This window comes from Rhinopithecus roxellana, chromosome 12 (assembly GCF_007565055.1).
Source record: "Rhinopithecus roxellana isolate Shanxi Qingling chromosome 12, ASM756505v1, whole genome shotgun sequence".
Classification (NCBI taxonomy): Eukaryota; Metazoa; Chordata; class Mammalia; order Primates; family Cercopithecidae; genus Rhinopithecus; species Rhinopithecus roxellana.
Window position 1 is genome coordinate 121,548,976 of NC_044560.1, and position 15,133 is coordinate 121,564,108.

Here is a 15,133-nt window from a genome sequence, read left to right on the forward strand (position 1 = left end):
GTCTCGGGCTGCTTGGGAGGACACTGGGAATGCCGAAGGCAGGACTACACACCGGGCGAGTGCACCAGCGCCACCAAACCCTCGAAAACCCGAGGCCGCCGCGCGACTCCATTTCCCAACACCGCGCGCGGCGGGGGCTTGGACGTTGCCAAGGAGACCGGCAGTGGCCCCGCCTCCACGCAGGGAAACAGGCGGGAGCCACATGACCCGGAAGGCTGTGCGCAAGCGTCCGCGGCGCGCATTGGGCCAATGAGAAGCGAAGGGCTGGAGTTCCGGCGGTGGGACTGTCATTGGCCGCTCGCGTCAGGCCATACCGGTGGTCTGGGCTGGGGCCCGCGGGTCGGGGCCAGTTTCCAGGAGGTTCCCGGGGCCCGAGGCTGGCGGCGAGGAAGGTACTGGCTGAGGGCACGCGTCGGGCCTGCCCTGCGCACGCGTCGTGACCAAGGGCGCCGGCCGCCGGCCGCGCCCCCAAGCCTCTGTTTCTCAGAGTGCGTTGTGGGCGTCCCGGGGACTGTCGGGCCGCGGCGGGAGCCATGCGCTCTCCCACCGTGCGGCAGCCCAGGAGGCTGCGCGCTGGGCGTTCCACGTCCATGACTGGCGGGGAGGCTGAGGCGCGGGGCGGCCCTGGGACGCTGCGGGCGGGGATGGCGGTGCCGGGTGGTTCACTCCTTTCTTTCCTCCCAGCTGCGGGTTCCGCTGGCGGCGGCGGCGCTGACAAGCCCGCGCCGGGGAGGCAGGGGAGCCCCTGCTCCCTCAGACCGCGCCCCCACGGAGGGAGGCCGCTTCCTAGACCTCGCCTCGTCGTCTTTCCTCTCCCCGCTCTGGGGGGTTGCGGGGGTCAATGCAAACCCCTGTGTCCAGGGCACCGGTGGGCTCCCGACTTCCGGCAGTCAGGGGGCTGAGGTCCTGAAGGAAGCTCCGAGGGGAGAGTCCTTCGTATGCAAAACCTGGGAGGGGAGCCGGAGCCCAGGCGCTTCTGGGCCTGAGCGCTCTCGATGTGGAGCTGAGGGAGAGGGGACGTGTATGGCTGCAGTAGCAGGCGAGGAGGTGGGCTTTATCTCGAGGGCGTCGGGTTTTGAACAGAATCAGGACATCCTCTGAGCTGGGACTTTAAAACGGTGCCACCGTTTGTTGCGTGGAGAACAGACATGCAGGGGTGTCGGCATGAAGGGAAGAACCGACTGCCACAGTCTGGGCAGCAGTGGAGGTGAGCGGCCAGGTGAATTCTGGTGGATCTGCGGATGCATCAGGTGTGGGCTGTTTGAAGAACGAACTGCTTCATGTTGTTCAGCCTGAGCGCCTGGAAGAAGGGAGCTGCTGTAGACAGAAAGGAGACTTGAAGGGAAAGCAGGTTTCCTTTGGGGAAAAGATCAGGAGTCTGGGATGTCCCAGGTTGGTCATGTCACTGGACCTGACGTTGTTGGTGACCTGGGCTGAGGACAGGGCCTATGAACTGGACTGAGGAATGGGTAGGGACTCAGCCAGGTGTGGGCAGTTATGGCTTGAGCGTGAAGAAGACCAGCTGGGATGACTGGGGCTACTGGGAAGAGCCTAGCACCGAGCTGAGGAGGGGAGGGTAGCAACAGAGGGGAGGAAAGAGGGGACACCGTGGAAAGAGGAAGAGATAGAGTTCCTCTGTGTTCACAGGTTTTTGGGGCTGCTCCCCTGTGGTGACTGGTGAAAATCATCCAGTCCCTCAGGTTGGATGAGCAGCCTGGAAATGTCTGGCAAGCAGGCTCAGCAGGGGAGGGTCCCAGTGATGGGTATGCCTGGGAAGCCCCAGCTGGGACTTACAGAGTTTCTTGTTCCAAGAGCAGGAAAGGCGCATCTGGTCATGCTGAGTCATGAGTGGATACCTGGGGCTGCCCTTGGTGTGGCAGCTGAGGGCTTAGCCAGGGCTTGCTCTAGTTTGCTTGTGTATGGCGTGGCCAGTGGGTAGGCCAAGAAGGCATCTGGGGTCTGATTAGGGAGGGCAGAGGGGAGGGTTCCCAGACATGTGAGGGAAATGCCATCTGAAGATGGTGGGGGCAGAACCCAGGGAAGGAGGGTGAATGTCTGAGGGACATCATGGGAGGTGGCTGTTGGGATGGGGAGCTTGGTCCTGGCTCACAGCCATACCTTAAACCAAGCTTGTCCAACCCACGGCCCAGGATGGCTTTGAATGCAGCCCAGAACAAGTTCGTAAACTTTCTTAAAACATGAGATGTTTTTCCAAATTTTTTTTTCTAGCTCATCAGCTGTCATTAGTGTATTTTATGTGTTGCCCAAGACAATTCTTCCAGTGTGGCCCAGGGAAGCCAAAAGATTGGATAACCCAGCCTTAGACCATGCCTGTCTCCTCCTCCCTGCTCTTTTAGGACCAGATGGCCTTCGAGGATGTGGCTGTGTACTTCTCCCAGGAGGAGTGGGGGCTCCTGGACACAGCCCAGAGGGCCCTGTACCGCCGTGTGATGCTGGACAACTTTGCACTTGTGGCCTCGCTGGGTAAGGTCCTGGATACTCCATGAAACAGGCTGTTGATGAGAAGCTGACTGGCCGGGACTGCCCCTCACCTCCCTGGTGGCTGACGAGCAGGCCCATACCTTGCAGCCGGGGGTCATGTGGAATAGGAGTCTGGTCCTGTAGACATGCAGTCTGGTTGGCTCAACCACTTCCTTTGGCCCTGTCCAGCTGTGGCTTCTCCAAGCCTGGGCTCAGTCCCCTTCCTTTGGTGCTCTGGGCACAGTTGCTGCCCTGGGGTGAATGAGCTATTCCTGTGAGCCCCTTGCCCTGTGCCATCTTTAGATTCTCCTGTTGCACAGATGACATTTTCTGTTTCCATGAAGCCCTGACTCCTGCCCTCTGTTTGGAGGTCGGTTGTCTTGAGCTGGGGCTGGACTCTAACCTGTACCTCCTCCTCACAGGACTCTCCACCTCTCGACCTCGTGTGGTCATCCAACTTGAGCGTGGCGAGGAGCCCTGGGTTCCCAGTGGAACGGACACGGTCCTGTCCAGGAACACCTACAGGAGGCGCAACCCTGGTGAGTGGGAGCTCAGGGTGGGGTGAACTCGGGACCAACCTGTGGCCACGCCTCTGTGCCTGCTTCCCAGACTCCCCAGAAGCACCCTCCTCACCTGCCTCCCACCTGATTCCCTTGCCTTCTATCATCAGCCCCTCCTGGAGGCTGCAGCCTTAGCCGCCCTTGAAGGAAGGGCACAGGAGCTGGGTTGACACAGAAGGGTACTCAGGCTGTGGTGAGACCATCTCAGAGTCCTGCCATCACCTGGGCTGGCCCCAAACCCTTCATGGCTAGTCACTGCCATAATTAATAGGTCATATCTTTCACCCATCATTCATCTTTGTGTTCAGCAAACGTTTCCTGAGTGCTCACAGTGGTCAGGCCCATTCCAGGCAATGTAGGCACAGGCTCAATCAGGATGATCCTGGTCCTGCTTTTCTGGGGCTCATGGTGTGGTGGGAGAGGGAGGCAGTAAGCAGGATTCAGGAGTATAGTCTAGAGCACTGGATGGAAGTCATTGCAAGAGCAGGTTGAGGAGTGGGTGCCTGAGGGCGGTGGGGGGGGGGGGGGGGACCATGGGTGAGCAATGGACAGGAAGTGGGCGGAATAGCCAGTGCGGAGATGTATATGGCATACAGCAGCCGCTCAGTTTTCCTCAGCTTCACATCCTGGGTGTCTGGGGGCTGCCGTCTTGCTCATGGGAGTCCCCAGTGTAGTCAGTGCCACACCTGTCAGGGCAGATGGTTCCTCCAAACCCCAGCCCTCTCCTGGAGGGCCGGCCTCGCCTCTACTTTTCCCCTAAGTTTTGTGTCAGCCTCCCCCTGGTTCCTTCTTGCCTGTTCACTCAACCTGCCCTGGTCCTCTCCTAATCAGGATGCCCCCGGCAACCACTGTTTCTCTGCCTTTAGGTTCCTGGAGTTTGGCAGAGGATGGAGATGTTTCTGGAGAATGGCCACCAGCTTTCCCAGATACCACACCTGGGATGACTACTAGCGTCTTCCCAGTTGCCGGTGCCTGCCACAGTGTAAAAAGCCTGCAGCGACAACGGGGTGCCTCCCCATGTCGGGAGAGAAAACCCACAGGGGTGTCGGTGATCTACTGGGAGAGACTCCTGCTAGGCTCGGGCAGTGGGCAAGCCAGCGTCAGCCTGCGACTGACCTCCCCACTTAGGCCTCCCGAGGGCGGCCAGCCTAGGGAAAAGACGCTCACAGAGCACTCGGTGCCTGGGAGGCAGCCCAGGACCCCTGAGCGGCAGAAACCATGTGCACAGGAGGTCCCTGGGAGAGCCTTCGGGAATGCCCCGGATCTGGAGGCCGCCAGCGGCCGGGGGCATCATGGAATGGGTCCAACTTGGCAGGATCCTCAGAGACTCCTCGGTGGCCAGGAGCCCTCGACCTGGGATGAGCTGGGCGAGGCTCTCCCCGCTGGGGAGAAGTCCTTCGAATGCAGGGCGTGCAGCAAAGTGTTCGTGAAGAGCTCCGACCTCCTCAAGCACCTACGCACCCACACCGGGGAGCGGCCCTACGAGTGCGCCCAGTGCGGCAAGGCCTTCAGCCAGACGTCGCACCTGACGCAGCACCAGCGCATCCACAGCGGCGAGACGCCCTACGCCTGCCCCGTGTGCGGCAAGGCCTTCCGGCACAGCTCCTCACTGGTGCGGCACCAGCGCATCCACACGGCGGAGAAGTCCTTCAGCTGCTCCGAGTGCGGCAAGGCCTTCAGCCACGGCTCCAACCTCAGTCAGCACCGCAAGATCCACGCGGGCGGGCGTCCCTATGCCTGCGCACAGTGTGGCCGCCGCTTCTGCCGCAACTCGCACCTGATCCAGCACGAGCGTACGCACACGGGCGAGAAGCCCTTCGTGTGTGCGCTCTGCGGTGCCGCCTTCAGCCAGGGCTCCTCGCTCTTTAAGCACCAGCGCGTGCACACAGGCGAGAAGCCCTTCGCCTGCCCACAGTGCGGCCGCGCCTTTAGCCACAGCTCCAACCTCACCCAGCACCAGCTCCTGCACACGGGCGAGCGGCCCTTCCGCTGTGGGGACTGTGGCAAGGCCTTTGCCAAGGGCGCTGTGCTGCTGAGCCACCGGCGCATTCACACGGGCGAGAAGCCCTTCGTGTGCACGCAGTGTGGCCGCGCCTTCCGTGAGCGCCCGGCCCTCTTCCACCACCAGAGGATCCACACCGGCGAGAAGCCCGTCCGGCGATCCAGGGCCAGCTTGCACACCCAGGCCAGGTCTGTTTCCGCGACTTCATCAGAAGGTGCGCCGGGGAAGGAAACCGAGCCCACTCCCGCCTCGGGCCCAGCCGCCGTCTCGGAGCCAGGGGAGGTCTGAGGTCACAGGTGCAGCCCTGGCCTTGTGTGAATCCCGTCCACAGCTAAAGGGCGTATGTCCTCTGCAGATCCACAGCAGAGAAAAAGCCCCGTGCTTGTTAGGGCTTTGGCTGTGATTTCATTTGCACTTGGGGACAGGATTTGCCAGTTCACCCACAGATCACACCCATCCCCAAAGAGGTAGCACTGCAGAAGCATCCTGGGGAGGATGTGGTGGCTGAACTCTAGTGGGCCGAGACTATTCAGAGCCAGTAGGAGGCGGACAGTCACAGCACTGCACTGTGGTGCTGCTTCATGTGTTGACAGTGGGTGCTAAGGTGAGGGGATGCGGGCATGGGTTGGGGGTGGCCTAGAGAAACTTATGACAGCGGCACACAAACTGGCCGCTGGATAGATGCCCACTGAGGGTATTCTCAACCCACCACTGCCTCTGTTCATCCAAGGCTTCCTAGAGGCCAGCCTAGCAGACAAGAGACCACAAGGGACTGGGAATCAGGGTGTGGGCTCTCAGTGTCAGCCACCTCCTCTGGGAAAAAGAAAAGGTTTGGGTCCACTGAACATCATGTTTGCAGACGCTGACAGGTGGGGTCCTAATGAGAGCCAACAAGTGCTCACTGCCAGCTCCTGTCCTGAGTGCTGGGAAATTTCTCCTGAAGCCCTGTGAGATGGCTGCTGTCACTGGTATCCTGACTTGGAAGATGAGGAAACTGAGACACAGGGGAAGGTGAGTTTCCCATGGCACACAGTGGAGTTGGCACCCAAGTCCGGGTGGACTGATCCAGCATCCAGATGCCTCATCTCCGGGGCTGCACTCTGGTTGGTCAGGTATGAGGGCCTGGCCTGGCTTCACACACATAGCCGACTCAGGAGAGGGATGCCCATGGGGGAACATGTGACTCTCAGCTTTGGAAGGACAGAGCTAGGATGATGGCTTTCCAGTGGCACTTGTTCAGGTGTTCGCCCAAGTCTCAGCTTGGCCAAGGCCTGTCACTGACTCGTTTACCAAGGTCCCCCTTTACACCCGAGGGGGATGATGTTAACTTCAGACAAGATGGAGCTGCTCATTTTTGCTGGGTTTGGTGGCCACTTCCCCCCCATCCCCTGTTATCCCTCCTCATTTGGAGGCTGGACAGAGAGCTGAATAGGAAGGACTTGCTATTACCTAAGGCAATGTGTGACACCCTCCTGCGGACCTCCCCACCCCAGTGTAATGGCCCTGCATGGCAGGGACAGAAGGGTGGACTGGGGGGCCATTTGCTTCCTGTGGCCTTCAGCAGACCAGGCTGTGTCCCTACCTGGAGCCTCACCTCCAAGCAAATTCATGTTCTCCTTAATGAAAACAAACAAAAAAAAACGACTAGCTTCTGCAACTCGGAATAGGTGTTGCAGTTTCCTGTACAGCAGTTGGGACCTCCAGAGCATGGTTCAGTTTTTAATAACAGTTCAAAGAGCTTCTCTGATAAAGGTTTCTTTTTAAACATTTGTGTGAACAATAGCAACCTGACACCCATTTCACCCTCATACAATGCAGATGGTATTGAACATACCGACATGCCATCAGCGTTTCTCATCACAGAAGTTCCTGGACTTGGCTTCAACCTGGGTACCCTCAAGAGGCCACAGAGTAGAGATGCAGCCTGTCTGCGACCCCGGGAGGGAGTGGGATACCTGTATCCTTTTCAGGGCCAGAGGTGGGCTGGGGGAGCCAGGAGCTGGATGAAATGGGATAGAGTGGGGCTGGCTGGAGCAGCAGCTCGGCTAGGAGACGAGTCCTGGTGGATCCTGGCAATGGGAGGATGGTAGGTGGAGACACCAAAGCAGGGCTGTGTCCCTTCTGCTGCTGAGATAGAGGGCGTGGCCATGTGGTGACCCTGCAACGCTGCCTCCAGACCAGTGGGCACTCCATCCCATGGCTTCCAAAATCTTGCAGCTATCCTGCCCTATACACAAGGAGCAGAGACTCAGGCTCCACTTACTTGATATTGGGGCCAGATTCTTCTACCTGTGAAACCTCACAGGTTTTTTTTTGAGACGGAGTCTCGCTCTGTCGCCCAGGCTGGAGTGCAGTGGCCGGATCTCAGCTCACTGCAAGCTCCGCCTCCCAGGTTTACGCCATTCTCCTGCCTCAGCCTCCTGAGTAGCTGGGACTACAGGCGCCTGCCACCTCACCCAGCTAGTTTTTTGTATTTTTTAGTAGAGACGGGGTTTCAGCGTGTTAGCCAGGATGGTCTCAATCTCCTGACCTTGTGATCCGCCCGTCTCGGCCTCCCAAAGTGCTGGGATTACAGGCTTGAGCCACCGCGCCCGGCCGACCTCACAGGTTCTTGCAGGGAGTGGAGACACACAGGACCCAGCTCCCCCGGAGCCTGCAAGACTTGGGCCACCAGAATCCCAGTAGGTCCCTGGAACCATTGTCCTCCACTAAGTCTGCAGAGCTGTGAAATGCAGACAATAACCCTTCCCTGCCTGAAGGAGCACTTTTCTGGGGAGCCCATGGGAGGCAGGAGCAAAAGCATCTGTCAAACAAGTAGATACCCAGAGAGTCACATGAAATCATTTCTGTGCCTTTGATAGATGCTTCTTGAACAAAGTGTCTGCCCTGAGCCCGCCTGACCCCTCAGGCTGGGCTCAGTGCCCTACCTTGTCGTCCCACCAGCCTCCTCCCTCCATCAGGCTCCTTTCCACATCTGCTTGTTCCCCTGTTGTCCCTCAGTTTGTCCACCCTCTTCCAATTTCCCCCTCCCCAAACCCATGACTGGTCAGTGGCCCCCAGCCTAGGCTCCCGCCTCCACGCAGGTCTTGGCCCCTCAGCTGACCTCCCTCCAACCTCCCCCTCTGCTCTTACTTTTGAGTAGGTAGTGACTGTAAAAGTATCCCTGGGCTTCTAGGTCAAAAGGTCAGACTGAACACCTGTATCTCAGTGCGCTCAGAAATCCACTGAAACCACAGAGGGGAGTATTTAAAACACACAAACCCACAAGTATGAGGATGGTGAAAGAGGAGTCAGGAGCAAGGGCATGCCTAAGCTAGACATGGATGAGAGCTGTCACTACATTAGGGAAGGCCAAATACTGCGTGGCGACTTGGGGAAGTGGAGAGAGTTCCCACAGGCTGACTCCAGAACTGCAGAAGGCTGAGAACCAGCAGCCCAGAGACGGGAGACCTATAACAAAGCTGCCTGGGGAACAGCTATTGAGAAGCCCTTAACGCCCCACTGCTCTCCCCACCTGGTGGAGGGTGAAAGTTTTTTTGTTTTCTGAGACTCCGCATAGTCCCAGAGAAAAGACCTAAGCACCTCATCCCCAAAAATCAACCTGAGGCGGCCTCTGGAAAGCTCCGAGTTGACAGGTCTGACCCACGCACATGCTCAGTGCTTCCAGTCAGCGATTAAGGCCATTGCTTTTCATCCGGAGCAGGCAGCAGGGATTCCCAGGTATCCAAAGAAACCAAAACAGGCGGTGTAATTTAGGACTGAATAATTCGTGGCTCGGCCACTAAAGTGTGGAAGCAAAACTGACCCCACAGATACAGAAAACACTGCTTATTGGGAGACGCTAGTGTCACCCTGTCTAGTTCTGCTCCCCAAATTAAAGGTAAACAGTTGAGCACGTCCCATCAGCCTGGAGGGAAACTTCCGCCCCCGACTTTGTTGGACTGACATCTGAAGACGTCAGAGACTGCGGTCACAACCGTTGGTACCTCCTCAGGGCGCTTAACAGGTCAAAGAAGGCCCTCGCACCCTCCCGCCGGGAGAAAGCCCAGGCTCAGGGTGGTCTTCCACCGCCTCTCCCGGGACCACTTGGAAGCAAGCGCCAGCGAGCTACTCGACCCTGGAAACCACTGGGCCACTTCCAGCCTCTTCGGAAGTCGAGGCAACGCGCCTGAAGGTTGCCATGGGAACAGCTGGAGCCGGGCGGATATGCCCTGTTTTCTGGGGGCTGCCCGCGGGAAATGGCGTGGGAGCGGGGGGGGGGGGGGGGGCGGCGCCAAGCAAGCGCCCCCTCTGATTGGGTAAAACCTCCCGCCTCTCCCCTCACCTGCCAATAGGAACCGGTCCACTGTACAGACGCGCGGGTTTAGAGCATGGGGAGAGCTGCTCCCAGGGCGGAGGGAGCCCATATAACGCGGACTCTCCGGCACCTCCTAGAGGAACAGAGCGCCTCTCAGGCCTCAGGCTGCGGCAACTGCTAGTCCGCGGGCCACGGCCGCGCCTGTCTTGCGGACGCTCATGGGAAACGTAGTTCAAAGGGCGTGGGTGGTGCCTTCGGTGCAGGCGAGAGATTGGTCGGCGCGGCGTCGCCGGGGCAACTCCCGGCTAAGGCTCCCCGCGTTGCGCGGCGCCGCTTCCGGGAAGCGGCCTCCCAGCAAAGGCTCCGGGGTAGAGGTGAGCTCAGGCTGCCAGAGGCGGCGCAGCCTTTCCACCCCGGGGGAGGGTTTGGGGCCGCCCTCGGGCCTGCACAGCTCCTCTCTCGGCGCCCTGGGGGGCCCGCCCACCTCCCGACAGGCCCCGCGCGTTGGCTCAGCCTTCACACGGGCCTTTCCTCCCCCTCAACACCGCTGCGTGCGGCCGGCCCGGGCACGTCCTCTTGGAACACCTCCCTCTTGCCTTCCCGTTTGGGGAACAGACCCCGAAGTTCGAGCATCCCTCGGATAGGCCGGGTATCAGCCTGGTCTCAGGCCCGTCCAGGTGGGCTTGTTTCACTCCAGACCCTCAGGGCCGGGATGCTGTGGCCATCCCTCGACTCACGCAACGTGGAGCGTTGGCCTTTAGTTTTTACAGGCACGGGCTCCGGCAGTGTGAGTCATCCACGGTTCGCTGTGGTCAGCGAACACGGTGTCCACATCAGCCCTTGCCTTGCCCCATAGGCCCCACATGACTCCTCCCCAGAGCCAGTCCTAAGGGAGGCCCCACCCAGTCAACATCCCCGAGATTGTGGAGGGAGACTTGCCCCCATACTTTACAGCCTGGCTCCCCCTTCTAGCCGCTGCCTCCCTGGACCACTCCCCTCCCACCTCGGCTAGGCACTGTCTGTGGCTCCTCAGCCTGGCCCTGGAACTCTGATGACTGTCCTTCTCCACCTCTTTACCGCCATCTTCCAGCAGTCACCTATTGGACCCAACTGTTTGCAATTTCCAGGAAGCTCCTTGGACACCTTGCGTCCAAGCATTTCTCCCCCAGACTTCCTCCTGCCCTCATTTGCCATCATTGTTTAGCTCCTGTGACTCTCCTCCTTCCATGCAGCTTTCTTGGCTTTACCTCCTCTGGCCTCAGAGTACACTTGGTCCTGGTCTCAGCTCCCTGGGCTGGGCCTGGTGTCTGCCTTCCCCTGGCCAGATTCTCTTGGCTGACATTCTGACCCTTCCTTTTCTGTAGGCCCATCTTGACGATTCCAAGACCACCCCCTTGAGCAAAAATGCCATCCCCTCTGGGTCCCCCATGCCTGCCCCTCATGGACCCAGAGACTGCCCTCGAGGAGCCTGAGACTGCCCGCCTCCGCTTCCGAGGGTTCTGCTACCAGGAGGTGGCAGGTCCCCGAGAAGCCCTGGCCCGGCTGCGTGAGCTGTGTCGCCAGTGGCTGCAGCCTGAGGCACACTCCAAGGAGCAGATGCTGGAGATGCTGGTGCTGGAGCAGTTCCTGGGCACGCTGCCTCCCGAGATCCAGGCCTGGGTGCGCGGTCAGCGGCCAGGCAGTCCTGACGAGGCCGCTGCCCTAGTCGAAGGACTACAGCATGACCCTGGGCAACTGTTGGGCTGGGTGAGTGTGGCTGGCGTCAGCTTCTTGGAGGGACAGACCCTGGCTAGAACCCTTTTGACCTATCTCTTCTTCTCAGATCACAGCCCACATCCTGAAGCAGGAGGTGCTCCCTGCAGCCCAGAAGACAGAGGAACCATTGGGGAGCCCCCACCCCTCAGGGACAGTGGAGTCCCCTGGGGAGGGTCCCCAGGACACCAGAATAGAGGAGTCTGTCCAGCTCAGCTGCAGTGTGAAGGAGGAGCCCAATGTCGACGGACAGGAAATGGGTGAGATTGGGGTCCCACCCGAGATGGGAGGTTCCTGGAGGAAGCGTGGACACTCCTGGCTAGGGTGGGAGTCCCAGGAGAGGCTGTGTCAAGGCCGGGACTCCTGCATGTGGATGTCCCTGTCTGGGATGGGGCCCTGGGAGGCAGGAGCCAGGGGCTGGCTAGGTGCCATGCCACACAGCAGAGGGTTTCCTTGTCTGCCATGGCTCATGTGGCCATCCCCTGACACCACCTTTCCGTCTGCCCCACTCTTCAGCACCCTCCAGCCCTCCACTTGCAGTGCAGTCCCCTGAGGGGCACCATGGACGCCAAGAAGCAGCCTCCACATCCTTCCACCCTCCCAGGATTCAGGTGAGCGCTCCAGGTGGGAAGCGTAGACCCCAGGTGTGGGAAGGGAGTGTCCCCATGGCTGCCCTCTGCCGTGGTTTTCCAGGCTCCTTGGCTAGTGACTCTTTGCTGCCCAGAAGTGGAGTCTGTAACAGCTGTACCCCTCCACAGGACCTGGGGCAGAGGGACAGACTGGTGATCTATTATTGAAAAGGATTTGGGGCTGGACATGGTGGCTTACACCTGTAATCCTAGCACTTCGGGAGGCCGAGGTGGGTGGATCATCTGAGGTCAGGAGTTTGAGACCAGCCTGGCCAACATGGTGAAACCCCGTCTCTACTAAAAATACAAAAATTAGCCAGAAGTGGTGACAGGCGCCTGTAATCCCAGCTACTAGGGAGGATGAGGCAGGACAATTGCTTGAACCCAGGAGGCAGAGGTTGCAGTGAGCCGAGATCGCACCACTGTGCTCCAGCCTGGGCAACAAGAGCAAAACTGTGTGTCAAAAAAAAAAAAAAAAAAAAAAGGATTTGGGCCTCAAGCCATGAAAATGCAGTTTAGAGTGGCTGGAACTGGTGGGCTTGGCTTCCTCACCTCCAGAGAAATCAGCTGGGAGGTTTGCTGCTCCCAGAGGTCCTGAGCCAGAACCTGGGGATTTGAACTTTTGCATGTAGCTGGGTAGGGGACAAGATGACCAGCTGTGGCAGGACTCCCCCCACACCTGAAACCAGATGGAGACAGTCTTCCTGGGACATGCCCGAAGTCTCTTCTCTCCCAGGGGTTTCCTCAGAGGCCACCTGTTGGCCCTGGAAGCTCAGCTTGAGGCCCCTGCTACCTGGATCACTTGGTTCCCAAGTGTGGGCAGCAAGGCCTTTTCCTCTCCCAGCTCCTCTGCTTCTAACAGCTCCACTGGGAGCTTCAGCAGCAGCATTGCTGGTTGAGATGTGTTTCGAGCCTGAGAAGTCCTTCCAGGCTCCCTCCACAGCCCCATGGCACAATCAGAAAGTGAGCCAGGGTGGGTAGGCTGCACTTCCCACAATGTCCTCACATCCAGCCAGCACCATCTCTGGCTGTGGCTCCTCACAGTTGCCGCTTTCCTGTGCCTGGACTTGCCACAGCTTGTCCCTCAGGATGATTTTCCCAACCCAGCAAAGCCCCAGATGGTGGGACTCAGGAGGCAAGGAGGGCTGACCCCCAAGCAGGGAGTTCATTCCTTGATAAACTCACTGAGGTCCCTGAAATGCTGCCAGGCCCTCCCTCTCAGCAGGGTGGGGTAGTGGAGGGGGATGAGAGTGCCAAGCCCGCTCTCTCAGCAGGGTGGGGTAGTGGAGGGGGATGAGAGCTAGCAGCCGCACTGGTCAGGTGATCTGAAGGAGGACCCCAGCACTTAACAAACAGCCACCTCGAGATCATTTTCAGCAGGACGGGGAGATGAGGCGTAGGTAACCTGCTGACTCCCCCCGATAGTAAGAATGTGAACCAGTCAGGGCAGGGAGGACTAGAAGGGTGCCTACAGTGATGGGCCACATCCGCAGGAGGAGTGGGGGCTGCTGGACCGGTCACAGAAGGAACTGTACTGGGATACGATGCTGGAGAAGTACGGCACGGTGGTCTCCCTGGGTGAGAACCAGCCAGCCCCACCCCGCCCCTCTCCCTGGGGCCTGCATCCACCCTAGCTGGGCAGGGACTCTCTGTTACCAGTCCTACCCAGCTCTCCCACCTTTCAAAGGAACACCCTGTCATCGGCCAGAACCCACCCCACCCCTCCTTCATGCAAACCCCATGCCTAACTGTGCCCCCCACCCGGGCAGGGTTACCGCCCCACCAGCCAGAGGCACAGGCCCAGTCAGAGCTGGGGATGATGCTCATGGGGACAGGTGTCTGCAGAAGCCTGCGCTCAGGTGAGTGCCCCACACCATCCAGCCTGAATCACCCCTCCTGTATGGATGGGACCTGAGCCACCCATTCTTGGGGGCATGGGAGCTTGTGCCACAGCCCCCAGCCTGAGGGAGGGGGTGCCAAGTGCCGGAACTCACCTGGTTTGCCCCTGCCCCCAGGAAATGAGAGTGAGGGTCCACCCGGCTGCCCAGAGGCCCAGCCGCCCCAGGGCCCAGGGCCTGCAGCCTGGGAGGGCCTGCCTGGGGCCACCACTCCTGCTCCCACTGCGCGTCCAGGGACACCGCCAGTGCCCACTCAGCCCACACCCGCAGAGACGAGACTGGAGCCGGGTGCCACCCCGAGGAAGCCCTACATGTGCGAGCAGTGTGGCCGCGGCTTTGACTGGAAGTCAGTGTTCGTCATCCACCACCGGACACACACGAGTGGGCCAGGCGCGCAGTCCCCAGGGCTAGCCTCTGGGGAAGGCACCGAGAAGCCACCGCAAGGGGAGCTGGCCTTTCCGCGCCACCCCCGACATTCACTCACAGGCCCCCGGAGCTACCCGTGCGAGGAGTGCGGGTGCAGCTTCAGCTGGAAATCGCAGCTGGTCATCCACCGCAAGGGCCACACGGGCCAGCGGCGCCACTTCTGCAGTGACTGTGGCCGCGCCTTCGACTGGAAGTCGCAGCTGGTCATCCACCGCAAGGGCCACCGGCCGGAGGCTCCATGAGCAGCCAGACAGCGCAGTCACTCGGGGCCTCGGTGTTCTCGCGGTCTGGATGCAGCCTCTGGGGCACCAGTAGAAGACTCTGGGGGCAGAAGGGGATGCCGGAGTGAATGGGGGTCCTAAGCCAGTTCCCTGTGCCTGGTCTGGTCTCCTCCAAAAGACCTGGGTGCAAGGAAAAGAAGCTGCTCCCTCCCTTCTTGCCCCTGCCTCCTGAAGGGAGGTCTGGGTTCCTTTCTGTGGGTGACCAGTGCCTGTGGGGTGACTGCCAAGCACCAGGCTCCCTCCCTCCCCGTGACATGGCCCGGGATGACAACACTCCCTCTCTGGGACCTCCTTGCCTCAGGTGGGTGTTCACAAACTGTGCCTTCCCACTCCTCTGTGCAAAGGCTGGGCCTGAGGTTTCAGTGCGGAGGGCAGAAGACCCAGGAAAGCCCAGTTGGCTTCCGTTTCTCCTGCTCCGTGTGTGTGTGAGAATTTTAACATAAATTCCATTTTGATAATACGGAGTTTCTGAATAAGAATCCTGATTTCCGGCTTCTGCTGGTTGGGAAATAGGCAGTTTGCTGTCTCTGCCCAGTAGCTGGAGCCACAGGGCAGTTGATCCCAGAATGGCCAAACCTCTGTTGCCCCAGAACCCAGGTCCCCAGCCTCCCTTGCTCCTTAGCCGTTCACATCACTCACCAGCCTCACCGGCCTTGGAATTCATCAGTCCCAGCTTGAGTAGACACAAAGGGGATTTCCTTTCCAAGCACGGCTGGACAAGGGGGACCTCTGAGAAGAGGGGCTGCAAGCAGGTGTTGCCAAGGCCATGGTTACTTCCAGGTCAGGTCGCACCCTCCATAGTTAGCT

General features: G+C 59.7%; 2 protein-coding genes across 4 annotated transcripts; both read left to right on the plus strand.

Moving 5' to 3' along the window:
• The first annotated feature begins 267 nt into the window (after positions 1–267).
• LOC104680870 (zinc finger protein 324A) lies at positions 268–6,808 on the plus strand. Its single transcript, XM_010386951.2, is given in 5 exon segments — positions 268–392; positions 2,358–2,484; positions 2,904–3,020; positions 3,908–5,190; positions 5,192–6,808. Coding segments are annotated over 4 exon segments (1,776 nt in total). The 5' UTR covers positions 268–392; positions 2,358–2,363; the 3' UTR covers positions 5,447–6,808.
• Positions 6,809–7,522: 714 nt separating this feature from the next.
• Positions 7,523–14,790, plus strand: ZNF446 (zinc finger protein 446). 3 transcript variants are annotated; one of them, XM_030941946.1, is made up of 7 exons: positions 7,523–9,217; positions 10,705–11,086; positions 11,163–11,352; positions 11,609–11,703; positions 13,215–13,299; positions 13,491–13,580; positions 13,737–14,790. In XM_030941946.1, the coding sequence occupies exons 2-7, from the start codon at positions 10,745–10,747 to the stop codon at positions 14,285–14,287; spliced, it is 1,353 nt and encodes a 450-aa protein (XP_030797806.1). In that variant the 5' UTR covers positions 7,523–9,217; positions 10,705–10,744; the 3' UTR covers positions 14,288–14,790. The 3 variants fall into 3 exon arrangements, with proteins under 3 accessions (XP_030797806.1, XP_030797805.1, XP_010385250.2); XM_030941945.1 differs by lacking the exon at positions 7,523–9,217 and adding an exon at positions 9,388–10,017; XM_010386948.2 differs by lacking the exon at positions 7,523–9,217 and adding an exon at positions 9,577–9,714.
• Positions 14,791–15,133: the final 343 nt, after the last annotated feature.